Raw genomic sequence first — 14,786 nt, 5'->3', positions numbered from 1 at the left:
AAGGGGGCCACATGATGTTGTCAGAATACCTCAGGGCCAGTGGCTCCTACTGAGACTTAGGAATCATAACAGTTATATATGAAATCTCTATTTAATAACAATTATTTTACATTTTTTCCTCAATAAATCAGTAACTAGGTAGTCCTCAGTTCTCCACAAGTCATGTAAACATTAACAAACCTTATCTTCTTCTGGAGGAAAAAATATTGTATCATTCTTTTTCTAGATTTATCTGGATTTCATCACACTTCTGTTTCATGTTCTTTTTAAGACTTTTCTGGCCAGCAGACAACATTTTAAGAACTAAATAAATCCATGTTCTGCATTCTGAACCATTTTTATGCACCAAATTTTTTCCCTTTTCTGCACAATTTCATAATTTTGATGTTGTCTTGTGTCCTCTTTTGTGTCTTCTGGACTTTAAAGGTGACATATCACACTTTTTTCATCAATATATATTGGTCTAAGAGGTCCCCAAAACATGTCTTTAAAGTTTATGCTCAAAAAACACTTTGAAATCAGATTTTGGTCTGCCTGAAAAGCTCTCTTCTTCAGCCCTCCTCAGAACACTCTGTTTTCTCTCTGACCACGCCCCCTCAGGAAGTGGATGTGCCCACGGCTGTCCAGCACGTTGATCTAATGTTTACATGTTGGCTGAATATACACGGCTGCTCAGAGATCACGTTACTTCAACCCTCTGAATCTGATCCAGAATCTGATCCTGACGGAGAGGCGCCTGCAGCAGGACCTTTCTGAACCATTGGTCACAGATTTAGTGTTTCTTGTTGTTTTATTTGTCAGTATGTCGACGTGTGTCTTGGTACACAGCTACAGCTACGAACATGTAGCTATGTGGCTATGCTAACTAGCGCTAGCACTTATCCATAATAAATAAAAATCATCCACTAGATCTTCAAATCTGCAGACGTGGGGAGTAAAACCGACCTTTGTGTTTATTAAGACAGCCTACAACTAGCATGCCTCCCTCCTAAGCTCCTTGTTAGCACACATTTGTGCAGGGAATGAAAAACGGAGGAGGGATTCAGTATTATTTTATACAGTCTATGGGCTGAACAAGCTCCGAGCTCTGACTCCGTGACAGACCGGATATTGTTGTTACGTAACAAAAACACTGAAGTCTGAAACGGCTCGTTTCACACACATTTACAGAAAGGTGGAGAAATCAGAACAGGGGCAGAATGGATTTTTTTCATTCTCTGGGGGTTTGTAGACAGGGACACATATTTCAGGTAGAGAACCATTAAAAAGTCAATTTTGCATGATATGTCACCTTAAAGTGTTCATCAAGAACATTTTCACATCATGATAAAAACCTTAATTTGAAAACCTGTCAGCTTTAAGAGTTCTTGTGTTTCCTCCTAATTATATTCTTGCAGAATATCCAGAGCTTTGGCTTTATAAAAGTAGTCCATATGAAGCTTTTTGAGACAGTTATGGATTGACTTCAGTTTTGTTTGTGCGCTTGAAAGAAACTGCAAATGTACAGATGATTCAGAATGTAATTAATATCTGTGCTATAAATAACACATTTCAAGATGGAAGCTTGGGGCCATAATTAAATGGACCTTGGGCCGCTATTGGCCCCCGGGCCATGCTTTTGACATGCCTGCTCCACACCTTCACCCCCTTCTCCTCCTCTTCTTCTTTCATTACACCACAGTTGTTGAGAGCTACAAATCGCCACTTTGATGTCTTAGGAATGAAAGACGGGATAGAGGGAGAGCAAAGTGGTGAAAAGACTTCCTGATTGTGACGATCCGTTATTGTACTTCAGGCAGAAAAGCGTCTAAGTGGGGTCATCAGAAGAAGAGGTGACGGAGAAAGAGAGAGAGACTGTGATCAGAGGGGAGGGCGAGAGACCTATGATTGATATGACGAAAGAGAGTAAGTGTTGAGGTGTCAGCAGACAATCTTCTTCAAGAGAAAGATTGGATCACTTGAGGAACAAATACAGCAGATTTACATTTCTTCAGGCGTTCATGCTTCAGGGAGAACTTGAAGATTGCTCTGTTGTGCTTCTTTTAAAAAGACAGAGCACAACATCTGATCCATCTCTGGCTTCATATGACTCAACCTGGACATCAGCATGTCGGTACATTACAGTCACTTTAATCACAAAAGACTGATGCACCATTTATTTAAAGCCATTAAACTGTCAGAAACTCCAAAGCAGCTTGGATTGAGTCATCAAATTTGGCAGAAACTGATTGTTTGACCAATCTAAGGTCTGACACATTGATGGGTAAATGCAGTTCGTTGACGTCGTGTGAAGAGCAGGACACTCTGCTTGTGCTGATTGCAAATAGACAACAGATAGGTCACATAAACACAACATGCACCCAGGGTATCAGGGTCTGATTCCCATGTGAAACCACCAATTAATGCTGACCTCTGTCAGAAGGTGACATTGAAGGTGTTTGCAGAATAAGATGATAGTTATTAAAGGTGACATATCACGCTTTTTTCATCAATATATATTGGTCTAAGAGGTCCCCAAAACATGTCTTTAAAGTTTATGCTCAAAAAAACACTTTGAAATCAGATTTTGGTCTGCCTGAAAAACCCTCTTCTTCAGTCCTCCTCAGAACACTCTGTTTTCTCTCTGACCACGCCCCCTCAGGAAGTGGATGTGGCCTCGGCTGTCCAGCACGTTGATCTAATGTTTACATGTTGGCTGAATATACACGGCTGCTCAGAGATCACGTTACTTCAACCCTCTGAATCTGATCCAGAATCTGATCCTGACGGAGAGGCGCCTGTAGCAGGACCTTTCTGAACCATTGGTCACAGATTTAGTGTTTCTTGTTGTTTTATTTATCAGTATGTCGACGTGTGTCTTGGTACACAGCTATGAACATGTAGCTATGTGGCTATGCTAACTAGCGCTAGCACTTATTCATGATAAATAAAAACCATCCACTAGATCTTCAAATCTGCAGACGTGGGGAGTCAAACCGACCTCTGCCAGAAAGGCAGCAGGACCTTTCTGAAGGATTGGTCACAGATTTAGTGTTTCTTGTTGTTTTATTTGTCAGTATGTTGACGTGTGTCTTGGTACACAGCTACAGCTATGAATATGTAGCTATGTGGCTATGCTAATTAGCGCTAGCACTTATCCATGTCAAATAAAAATCATCCACTAGATCTTCAAATCTGCAGACGTGGGGAGTAAAACCGACCTTTGTGTTTATTAAGACAGCCTACAACTAGCATGCCTCCCTCCTAAGCTCCTTGTTAGCACACATGTGTGCAGGGAATGAAAAACGGAGGAGGGGTTGAGTTGTATTTTATACAGTCTATGGGCTGAACAAGCTCCGAGCTCTGACTCCGTGACAGACCGGATATTGTTGTTACGTAACAAAAACACTGAAGTCTGAAACGGCTCGTTTCAGCACACATTTACAGAAAGGTGGAGAAATCAGAACAGGGGCAGAATGGATTTTTTTCATTCTCTGGGGGTTTGTAGACAGGGACACATATTTCAGGTAGAGAACCATTAAAAAGTCCATTTTGCATGATATGTCAACTTTAACACACATCTAACATTCAACCTGAGTTTCAGTTGTTAAAGACACCAGGTCAGGTGGACATCTGTGATTTTGTACCTCTAGAGGGAAACATACAAAGATGTTGGAGAGAGCAAAGAAGCATTCAGGCCAGATTCGTGCACATCGAGCAAGAGTGTAGCTGCAGAGGGTGAAGAAATAAAGATACACTTTGTAACGTTTCTGAAGACTCAAAGTGTTCAGCATGGTCAGAGTCGAGACAAGGCCAAGATACTTGAGAATGTGAAGGTTGTTTCCTTTCACACTTTGAAACAGAAATCTTCTTCATCTCTTTATTTCTCTTCAACCTTCAAAGGACGGACTACCTCGTACGTCTGGACACACCGGAGGTTGCACGGTGTAACTTTCCTTTCTGCTTCTCTTCGCTGAAACTTTCTCCGTCCTAACATCTCCGTCCTCCATGTTAACGTGTGAATTAACCTCTCTTAAGCCTCTGTAAGAACTTTGAGTGGAAATCTCCAACAGCCAAAGCAAACACGACGTCTGCATTATCAGAGGAGTGTTCATTTGCAGAGGTGAACTCTCAGGTTAATGCTCAGTGGTGTAATCCGCGGTCAGACCAATTCACATTAACCTCAGGGTTCATTTTCAGCTTCAGAGTGGTGTTATCATCAGACGCAGACCAGAACGCTTACAACCTCTGCATCCAATAAAAGCAACAACAAGAGCGACTTAGTGTAAACTTCATTAAAGGGATATTTCAGGTTTTTTTTTTAAGTGGGGTCGTATGAGTTACAGCACACTATTGCTCCTGCTAGCTACAATGAGTGCCGGTGAGCTCTTCCCCTTTTAATTTGAAAATTCCCAGAGGACCGGCCGACAAACTAGGCTACAATTCTCTGCGGACGGATTGGTCAAGGCACTCATCACGGTGCAAATGCATGCACCAGTAGAAAAAATTGGAGCTCTTCAGTTTGCCGTCAGAAACCTCCTTTGTTTTGTTTTGGCACTATTTTCAGACGCACCTCGCAGACCGGTGTTCTTCCGCTGCATGAGCACGGATACACACCGATCAGCTGTTTGGATCAACAAGCAAGTAGCAGGATCAAGTAGTGGTCTCGGTCTTTAGAGTGAATTAAACTCACTTTTCTGCACATTTAAAAGATGGGACTTACTTGTCTTTATCCCAGCTGTTCAAACAAGCAGACCTCCTGTGAGGCAGGGAACTCTGGATGATGAGTGATGCAGACTGGAGCCGTATGTGAGCCGCTGGTATCCTCTGATTCAGAAAGGTTTTCCTCCTCCTGCCTGGACCATATTTTCTCAACTTAAGCAAAATTACGTGGAATAGGCGTCCCCGTCCGCAGAGAAAATAGCCTAGCTTACCCAGCACTCATTGTGGCTAACAGGAGCAATAGTGTAATGTTACTCATACAACCCCACTTCAAAATAACTGAAATATCCCTTTAAGAGATGGTATACTGAAAGTCTTATTTTTAACCCTCTTCTGAAGAATGTTTTGTATCTGTGTGGTCAGTGAATCTCACACGCCGGGACTCTTCATGAAGAAAAGACTTGTGTTCCATGACTGTCAGAGCAGCTCAGAGTTCTGCAGGTTTTTCTCAATGAGATCCAGATCTTTGTCAGATCTAAAGTAGAGTAGAAATGTGTCAACTTCTTCAGACAGCTTGCATTCGAACACGAAGAAGATATAAGGAGACGCCACAGCAGTGATAGCAGCTCGTTAACTGCAGTGATTGGTCTATACTTGGCGTTAACGTGCAGTTTTTATACTTTAACATTTAAAATGTAGTGTTGCTTTTCGTGTTGTTGGAACCTTGAAAGGAAAAAACATGTTTCAGCAGCACTTCAAGAGAAAAGAACATCTCAACCCTAACTGCTCATTAACTCTGCTGCGTTCGCTTTCCTTGTGAATCAGACTCAGTTAACTACGAGTGTTCACTGTGATTTACCATCTCTGAAAGTGTGATATGTACTTAAGTCAGTGTTATTTTAGACTTGCACTGTATTGTTGTTAATCAGGAAATGTTCTCTTTCCAGTCCCACTCCTCCACACGTGTGAAATCCTGCTGAGCGGCACTTTACAGGGATGAATGTTTGCCACATTTGGAGCCTGAAATGTTCAGAAATGTTTAGTCTGCTCGTAATCCAGGCCTTCTGTCGCTCTGTCCTCTGGCCTCATTAGACAGACCTCCATCCTGTCTCCAGCTCTGCCAGTTGGCCTGGTGGCTCTGCTGTGTACAAACAAAACCACACATGAACACATGCATGGACGGGACCACATGTAGCGCTCCAAACATTCATCTGATCCAAAAGAAAAAACACACTCACAGTTTGATTTAACATTTCTGTGTGTGGTTATCACTCGTGCACACACTGGCTAATCTTACAGACTCTTATGTAGAGGATGGGATACTGGATTAGTGTGTAGAGGAGGAGGATTCTGTAACATGATGGATTTACATTCATACCCTCCTCCTTTATAAATGATTGTGTGATCTGTACTCTATGTTCTATTAATAACAAAGACCCAACATCAAGACCGGATCAGATCCAGTCCCATCTTCCAGACAGGACTCAGTCTGATGTCATCTTAATCCATCATGAGCAGAGCACTTTGTAGCATTTAGCAAGTTACAGTGGCAAGGACAAACTTCCTTTAACAGGCAGAAACCTCCAGCAGGACCAGACTCATGTTAGACACACATCTGCTGAGACCGAGTTGGAGAGAGGGATAGAGGGAGATGAAGAGAGAGAGATGATAGTGATGAGATGGATAGTAGTAGATGTAGCAGCTGGAGTCTGGCACATCCAGCAGCAGGCCGTCTACGGCAGTGACTCAGGATCCTCTGAGTCTCTTTAAATGAAAGAGGCTCCACAATTGGCCTCTGGGGGACTCCACATGTCTGGTGATAGGTCAGGTTTTAGCCATTGAAGCCAATGCAGAAGTGCAAAAAAAACTGCAGCGCCTCATTGGGCCTCACACAAACTTCCTTTAACAGGCAGAAACCTCCAGCAGGACCAGACTCATGTTAGACACACATCTGTTGAGACTGAGTTGGAGAGAGGGATAGAGGGAGATGAAGAGAGAGAGAGATGATAGTGGTGAGACCAAGCGGCAACCTCCGGTCTAAAAATATGAGTCCAATGCAGAAGTGTTAAAAGCTGCAGTTCATCCAGGATCCGCTTGAGGCTGGCTCTGGAAGTACCGGAAGTCACATACACATGAATGGGAAAAAGCCGATCTTTACAGCAGAAATAAACATGTTTACAGCCTGGTACAAAAGACAATTGTAGTCTGGATAGCTCATTTCTCGATCTAACGCTGCAATTTCGAAGATATTGAGATTACTAGTCTTCCAATGAGAGGCACAGCTGACTACAGGAACACTGTAGCTGTTTGCTAGGAGGTTCAAACTCCACCTCTTTACGTCACACTGGCTCGACAGAAGCAATATGGCTGCCGCCGCCGATTGGTCTCAAACAGCTCTTCAGAAACAGATGAATGACGTCACGGATCCTACGTCCAGATTTTATACAGTCTATGGGTGAGACAGATAGTAGTAGTAGTAGCTGTTGCTGCTGCTTCTGGATTCTGGAACGTCCACAGCAGCAGGATGTCTACAGTGGGTGATGGTGCTCATGGGAAATCGAGTCTGGAGTCATCCTGAAAAAACTCTACAGCTTTAATCCAAAGAGGTCACCAGACTCAAAACACAACATGAAAGTTCCTTACAGTGCCTTTAAAACACAACAAATATACTGGAGCTGGTGATCAACTTAAAGACTTCTACAGATAATAACTGTGCACGTTAGTTAGAACAGGTATCCTTAAAAACAAACAGTCTGTGGCGAACTTCAAGCATATGCATGCAAACTTAGAGTCATTTTTACAAACAACTACTCATAGAGACTTAATGATGAAGAAATAGTTTGACTTTTTATCTCACTGTCATACTTCCTCACCTTTCCCTTTATGGAGCTGCACTGTCAGAGGTCACAAGTGCACAAGTCAGAGCTTTTTTTAAGGGTTGGGGAGATTTTTTACACATTCTTATGTTTGACAAATTGCAGCATTTTTTTTATATAACTTGTATTAATTTTGTGGGTTATGGAGCATAAAGCACCCAGGCATGAAAGGATCCTTTTGTAACCCACAGAGATGAATGCAGCCAGGCCTTCTGTAAGTGAGCTACAGAGACCATAAGTCACAGCATGTAGTCAGTTAATTAGCTTGTACTCAATAGAGACGTACATGACATAGAAATGAATGTGTTGCTTGTCTTTATGTGATGAAAGATCAATAAAAAGTCATCAGTACTTCTCTGAGCTCTCCTCTCCTCACAACCTCTCAAACATCTTTGTTTCCACCGGAGAGCGTAAGCCGGGAAAACCATCGCACTCTCAGATGAGAGCAGCTGAGGGTGTAGACGCCACAATGTGGCAGCAATTTTGGGTTCTGCTCCAGCGAGAATCTGCTGCCTGTTTCCTTTTGAAAAGCTCTTAATGTTCTCGGCTCTCGGGACGGTAAATTTCACGGCCAGTTTGGCAGCAGGAAGTGTCTTTGGTCAGGGTGTTTGTGTAAACAGCTCGTAATGGTTTTAGCCCGCAGTGAGACCTCTGTAGTGCCCAGACACACACACACATACACACACATGCACTGAAATGAAATGCACATGAATGCATACGTGAATTCTTGCATGTGCACCACAGACTTTGATTGTTCTCGTTCAGATGCAGCAAAGCCTCCACTCTGTATACAACTGAGACTCATTACAGCCTCCAGATGAGATCCTCTGACGGTTCATTCTTACAGAAACACTTCTTGAGGAGAGCCGCGTTGACTGATGCTGTGCACTAATGTCACATCTAAATTTGTTTGTGCAACAGAGTTTACCAGAACCAATTCCAGTAACATATTAGACATGAAGCAATGAGTCTGTGTGCGTCACGCTCATCTTTTGTGCCACTAAACGCTCCTTTGGCAGATAAAATTGCTTTCTCGAACATATTAGTGTGACACGCTGCAGACAATGGATGATTATTGTGTTTTGATGCATTTCATTTTATCACAGAAAATTACTGTGGTTGCTTTTGTCTGTTCAGAATTGGCTTTTTAGATCAATTATCTTAACATGGAGGCTGAACCTTTAATTTAGTCAGTTTTAATGATGTTTTTTCTGATTGTCTGAAGAGGTTTTAGTGATTTAGTGATCAGCTTAAAGGTGACATATCACGCTTTTTTCATCAATATATATTGGTCTAAGAGGTCCCCAAAACATGTCTTTAAAGTTTATGCTCAAAAAAACACTTTGAAATCAGATTTTGGTCTGCCTGAAAAACCCTCTTCTTCAGTCCTCCTCAGAACACTCTGTTTTCTCTCTGACCACGCCCCCTCAGGAAGTGGATGTGCCTCGGCTCTCCGGCATGTTGATCTAATATTTACATGTTGGCTGAATATACACGGCTGCTCAGAGATCACGTTACTTCAACCCTCTGAATCTGATCCAGAATCTGATCCTGACGGAGAGGCGCCTGCAGCAGGACCTTTCTGAACCATTGGTCACAGATTTAGTGTTTCTTGTTGTTTTATTTATCAGTATGTAGATGTGTGTCTTGGTACACAGCTACAAACATGTAGCTATGTTGCTATGCTAACTAGCGCTAGCACTTAACCATGACAAATAAAAATCATCCACTAGATCTTCAAATCTGCAGACGTGGGGAGTAAAACCGACCTTTGTGTTTATTAAGACAGCCTACAACTAGCATGCCTCCCTCCTAAGCTCCTTGTTAGCACACATGTGTGCAGGGAATGAAAAACGGAGGAGGGGTTGAGTTGTATTTTATACAGTCTATGGGCTGAACAAGCTCCGAGCTCTGACTCCGTGACAGACCGGATATTGTTGTTACATAACAAAAACACTGAAGTCTGAAACGGCTCCTTTCACACACATTTACAGAAAGGTGGAGAAATCAGAACAGGGGCAGAATGGATGTTTTTCATTCTCGGGGGGTTTGTTGACAGGGACACATATTTCAGGTAGAGAACCATTAAAAAGTCCATTTTGCATGATATGTCAACTTTAACACACATCTAACATTCAACCTGAGTTTCAGTTGTTAAAGACACCCGGTCAGGTGGAGTAAAACCGACCTCTACCAGAAAGGCAGCGTGACCTTTTCTGAAGGATTGGTCACAGATTTAGTGTTTCTTGTTGTTTTATTTGTCAGTATGTCGACGTGTGTCTTGGTACAGAGTTACAGCTACAGCTATGAACATGTAGCTATGTGGCTATGCTAATTAGCGCTAGCACTTAACCATGACAAATAAAAATCATCCACTAGATCTTCAAATCTGCAGACGTGGGGAGTAAAACCGACCTCTGCCAGAAAGGCAGCGGGACCTTTTCTGAAGGATTGGTGACAGATTTAGTGTTTCTTGTTGTTTTATTTGTCAGTATGTCGACGTGTGTCTTGGTACACAGCTACAGCTACGACATGTAGCTATGTAGCTATGCTAACTAGCGCTACAGCTTTGAATGTAAAGAATGACGACAAAATAAGGGTGCATACTTTTGAGAGCTCCTCCTAGAGTTTTTCTCCGATTCAGTTCAAACAAGGAACATTCTATAGCAGACATATTGATGATTAAATTATTGTTAAAGGAATTCTGTTCAGACTAAAATTGTGGCCGTGGCACACTGTCAAGTCTGGAGGTTTTCTTGGCAATCTGCCAAAAACTTGGAACATTTGCACCACCTAAGCCTGTATATACTCTCAGATCTTGCTTTCGCATCATGTGGTGGCAAATATCGGTTTACATGTGGCGGCGGCTCGCATAGGCGGCGGCTGCGGGTGTGCGAGGGCCCGTTCATCGCCGCTTGCGGCTTTAATTAGTTTAATGATTGATGTTGCTTAATTTGTGAATGATGGATTCAGGAAAAGTGACAAAAAATTATAACAGAAAGCCTGTCAGCTGGTGCCTGCCATTAAAGTGTGTTCCCTTTCCCATCAAAATAAAAAAAAGTGATGTTCACTCTCCTGAAATCCAGATTTTAAAAGGGTGACCTCCAAAACAACCACCAGTCCACTAAAGATAAACAGTTGAAAGTGATGCAAAACATAGAAAACCCTCATATCTGACTGTCTGGGGCAAAGGGACTGTCATTTTCTTGATAAATGATTCAACCCATTCACCTCTCTCCTCCCTCCCTCCCTGTGTTCTCTCTCTCAGGTATTCTGTCCTTCACAACGGGAGCAACGTGGAGCAAGAGAAGAAGTCTCTGCACACCTACATAGAGTCCCACGAGTCCTGCTTGTGACCTACGATGACTCCTCAGTCTCATCTCCAAAGACCACGGCTGGAACACGGTCACCGCAGAGTCAACGAGCAGGCACACAGCTCCAGAAAAGAAACCCTGATGGGACTGTAGAGGGCCCAGGCGAGGAATGTGACTCATTCTGTGGTCCCTAAAGGTGGCAGGGACCCAGAGGACTGGAGCCACAACCAGCCCCCTGTCTTTCTGATGCTGTGTCTGTCGTGCTGGTTCTCTTGGCCGAGCTGTCCTTGGTGGAACTGAAACAGAGCCTGAATGCGGCTCCAGCAGCTCGGTGGTACTTTCAGGAGAGCTTCACAGCCATGGATGTGATTAATGACTGGGAGTCTATGAAGTGAATTATTTTGCCAAAGCTATTTTACATACATAGGACCTATTTCTGATCATTATATGATTCTCCCTGTTGTTTTCCCTGAAACATCAGAAAGATTGATGATATTGTTAGAACGTTGTATAAAAAAAGTAGAGTTTATGTATAAAAACAAAGTGTTATTTTCAGAAAAAGAGGCAGAGTTGAGAACAATATTTATTTTGGGAAGCATCACACACTTTATATCACGTTCCTCCGCCTTGGATGCAAAGAGAAATAACATGTATGTGTCCCGGGTTGAAGCTTTAAAGCTTTGCTGGATCCTCACAGAGCTGAGAGGAAAATGCGGTTGCAAGGCCGCGTTACATCCTTGACCTAAACTGTCCAAGTGCATTATTATTACAGAGGCTGCTAGCTCACATTCATGTACATCACTTCCTGAGGTTCATAGTTTTCCATGCAGCAGGATGTTAGAGGACTGAAACACATAAAGCTGCTCATGAATAATTCAACAGGTGGTGTGACGGTGTTGGAGCTGTGGTGAGTGTTTATGAACGTTTGGTCATTGTATGAATGAAATAATCTCCTCCCATTGACCCATGCAGTGCTAACCCTGACGCTCCATTTATCTCCTCCATTCCTGCGTACATGCGAGGTCACGTTAAAGCACGAACCACGTGTTTCTGTTTGTTCATATTCATGGAAAAGGAGAACACTAAACCAATGGTTTACCTCTACCTGTAGGCATCCTTGACTTTTTTCAGAAAGCAAAGTTGTTCCCCATAAACCATCCTCTGCGTGTCCACAAGTATCTGCAGCTCAAGCATAGAAATTTACCTCACTGCACCCCAAAGTGATCAATCACCAAAGATTAACACTCACTACCAACACAGAACCAACCAGCTTGGACTAAGTTAGCATGCAGGACCAAGCACATGGAGCCTGATAACTTTCTCTGGTGTTGGTGGAGACGATGTGAGGGGATCTGTTAAGAGTTGAGATAGTCTCTTGTTTGCTTAAATCGGGTTGCAAAGGGGTGGAAGATTGCAGGTAAATTTCCATAGGAAGTTAAGCTGGGGAATTTTGGAAATATTCCAGATTGGAAACTTTCCATGGGAATTTAATGGAAAGTATTTGTTTTGTTATAAGCAGACATCCATCCAAAAATAATACAATTAAAACAGATTTTTTTGTAAGTAGAACTTTATCAAGTGTTAAATATTTTATTGAACAATCAATTATTTCATTGAAGCACAAAAACATGAATGTTGAGTTAACCCTCCTGTTAAGTTTGTTTCTCTGGAACAGCAATAATTCTCCTGGGTCAATTTGACCCGGGGCATATTCAATTATCCAAAAGTGTCAGAACTCAAAAAATCCCAAAACATTTTTTTTAAATCTAATTTTCAACTCCATTACTAACCATTTAAATCCAGATTAAGTCCATTGGTGTTCTTTAATCCTCACAGATCATCAGATCATGGTTCAATGAGGATAACTCTCTCGTTTTTCATTTAAATTAATGTTAAAACTTTTTTTAATGTACATTGGAAAGCCCTAAATATAAATGCAATAGTTTTACATGACATAGAGTTTTTTTTTTTTTAATGAATTGATGTTAATAAATTAACACGACACCTCTTCTGTCACATGCTGCCCAGGTTCTTATGCTGCATGTAGCTGGTTTGGAAGCAGATATAGCCTAAAATAGACTTTAAAAGGGTCAATTTGACCCGCAACATAACAGGAGGGTTAAATATTACTCATTCAAAAATTAACAAACATGCAATCCCAGCAATGTCCCATTCAAAATGTTAAATGCAAAGAGCCCCTCTCCCTCCAAAAAAGTCCCATTCAACATGCAAATCAAAAAGCATCTTCCCTCAAGCTTCTCCAGCCGAGCCTCTGCAGGATTCTAGAAATCACCTGTGCATGTGATGGAGGAATGCACAGTGCATGTTGAGGGCGTGGTCTCAATAGCTCTGCAGTAAGCAGTGTGCTATGTGCATGTGATTGAGGAATAGCATAGATCAGGCATGTCCAAAGTACGGCCCGGGGGCCAATTGCGACCCAAGGTCCATTTATTTATGGCCCCAAGCTTTCATCTTAAAATGTGTTATTTATATCACAGAAATTAATCACCTTCTGAATCATCTGTACATTTGCAGTTTCTTTCAAGCACACAAACAAAACTAAAGTCAATCCAGAAACGTCTCAAAAAGCTTCATATGGACTACCTGTTTAAAAGCCAAAGCTCTGGGAATTCTGCAAGACGGCATAAAGAAGAAACACAAGAACTCTTAAAGCTGACAGGTTTTCAGATTAATGTTTGTATCATGATGTGAAAATGTTCTTGATGAATGCTAAAAGTTCAGAAGACACAAAAGAGGACACAAGACAAGACCAAAATTATTAAATTGTGCAGAAAAGGCAAAATTTGGTGCATAAAAAATGTTCTGAAAATAATGATTTTGTTATAAAATGTTGTCTGCTGGTCAGAAAAGTCTTAAAAATAACAGGAAAAAGAAGTGTGATGAAATCCAGATGGTGATCCTACCATAGAAAAACAATGAGACAATATTTTTCCCACATTGCCCGACCCTAATGAAAAACATTTTCCTCCAGATGAAGATAAAGTTTGCTAATGTTTACGTGGCTTGTGGAGAACTGAGGACTTACTAGTTACTGTTTTGTTGAGAAAAAATTTAAAATAATTGTTATTAAATATTTTATATCTAACTTTTATGATTCCAAAGTCTCAGTAGGAGCCATTGGCCCCGAGGTATTCTGACAACATCAAATGTGGACCTCTTTGAAAAAAGTTTGGACAACCCTGGCATAGATATTCAACTGTACTTGCATGTAATCTGGTTGTTTTAGTCAGGATTATGCTAAAATACATTTCCCCCAACTATATTTAAGTTCCCTTTTAAGAGCCAACCTTTAATTTAGTCAATTCCTGGTTATTCCCTTTTATTCCCATAAATTTCTGTTAGTTCCCATGGAAAGTTTCCAACTTTGAAAATTCCTGGATTTTTGCAACCCTATGCTTAAACATAACAAATGCACCTAAAAATAAGTTTACTGAAAGCAGTAATCCAAGTTTAATTCAGAGAAAAGATGACACTACAGTGTTTGTAATGTCAGGATGTGCATTATGACCCTGGTTAACATTTCTCTCTGACAGTATTTGTCTCGTTGAAGCTCCTCGCAGTTTTATTTCTCTTCTCTCTGTTGATCACGCAGCGGTCTGATGATCACCCTTGTTCTCTACATTCGTCAAACTTTGTGGATACTTATGCATTATAAGATACTTTAAAGCTTGGTGGTTTTTCTTAAGTCAATTAAATTTGATATTTGGAAACGCGCGCACAGCTTTACAAAATAGACAAACAGTGAACACTGTGTCCCCAAGAGCCAAAGCAAGCACAGAAAGAGAAGCAGACTTTCTAAAAATATTTGCATACAAACAAACAAAGCTCTCCAAAATCAGATAATCAGATGAAAACACTGCCGAGCACTGATTCACAGGCACAAAGAAAAGCCAAAAAGCTCTGCTCAGGCGAGGTAATTACAAATCCCTGCAGA

At 41.5% G+C, this 14,786-nt stretch overlaps 1 protein-coding gene across 3 annotated transcripts in view; it reads left to right on the top strand.

Moving 5' to 3' along the window:
* Positions 1–11,710, top strand: part of htr4 (5-hydroxytryptamine receptor 4) — a 364,595-nt gene extending 352,885 nt beyond the window's left edge. For all 3 annotated transcript variants that reach the window (XM_034689826.1, XM_034689827.1, XM_034689825.1), the window contains one exon: positions 10,786–11,710. In XM_034689826.1, the coding sequence (XP_034545717.1) occupies positions 10,786–10,873 (88 nt within the window). In that variant the 3' untranslated portion in view covers positions 10,874–11,710. The remainder of the gene's footprint in view (positions 1–10,785) is intronic.
* Positions 11,711–14,786: the final 3,076 nt, after the last annotated feature.

Source organism: Notolabrus celidotus, chromosome 8, assembly GCF_009762535.1.
Source record: "Notolabrus celidotus isolate fNotCel1 chromosome 8, fNotCel1.pri, whole genome shotgun sequence".
Classification (NCBI taxonomy): Eukaryota; Metazoa; Chordata; class Actinopteri; order Labriformes; family Labridae; genus Notolabrus; species Notolabrus celidotus.
This window is presented reverse-complemented; position numbering and strand designations above follow the sequence as displayed.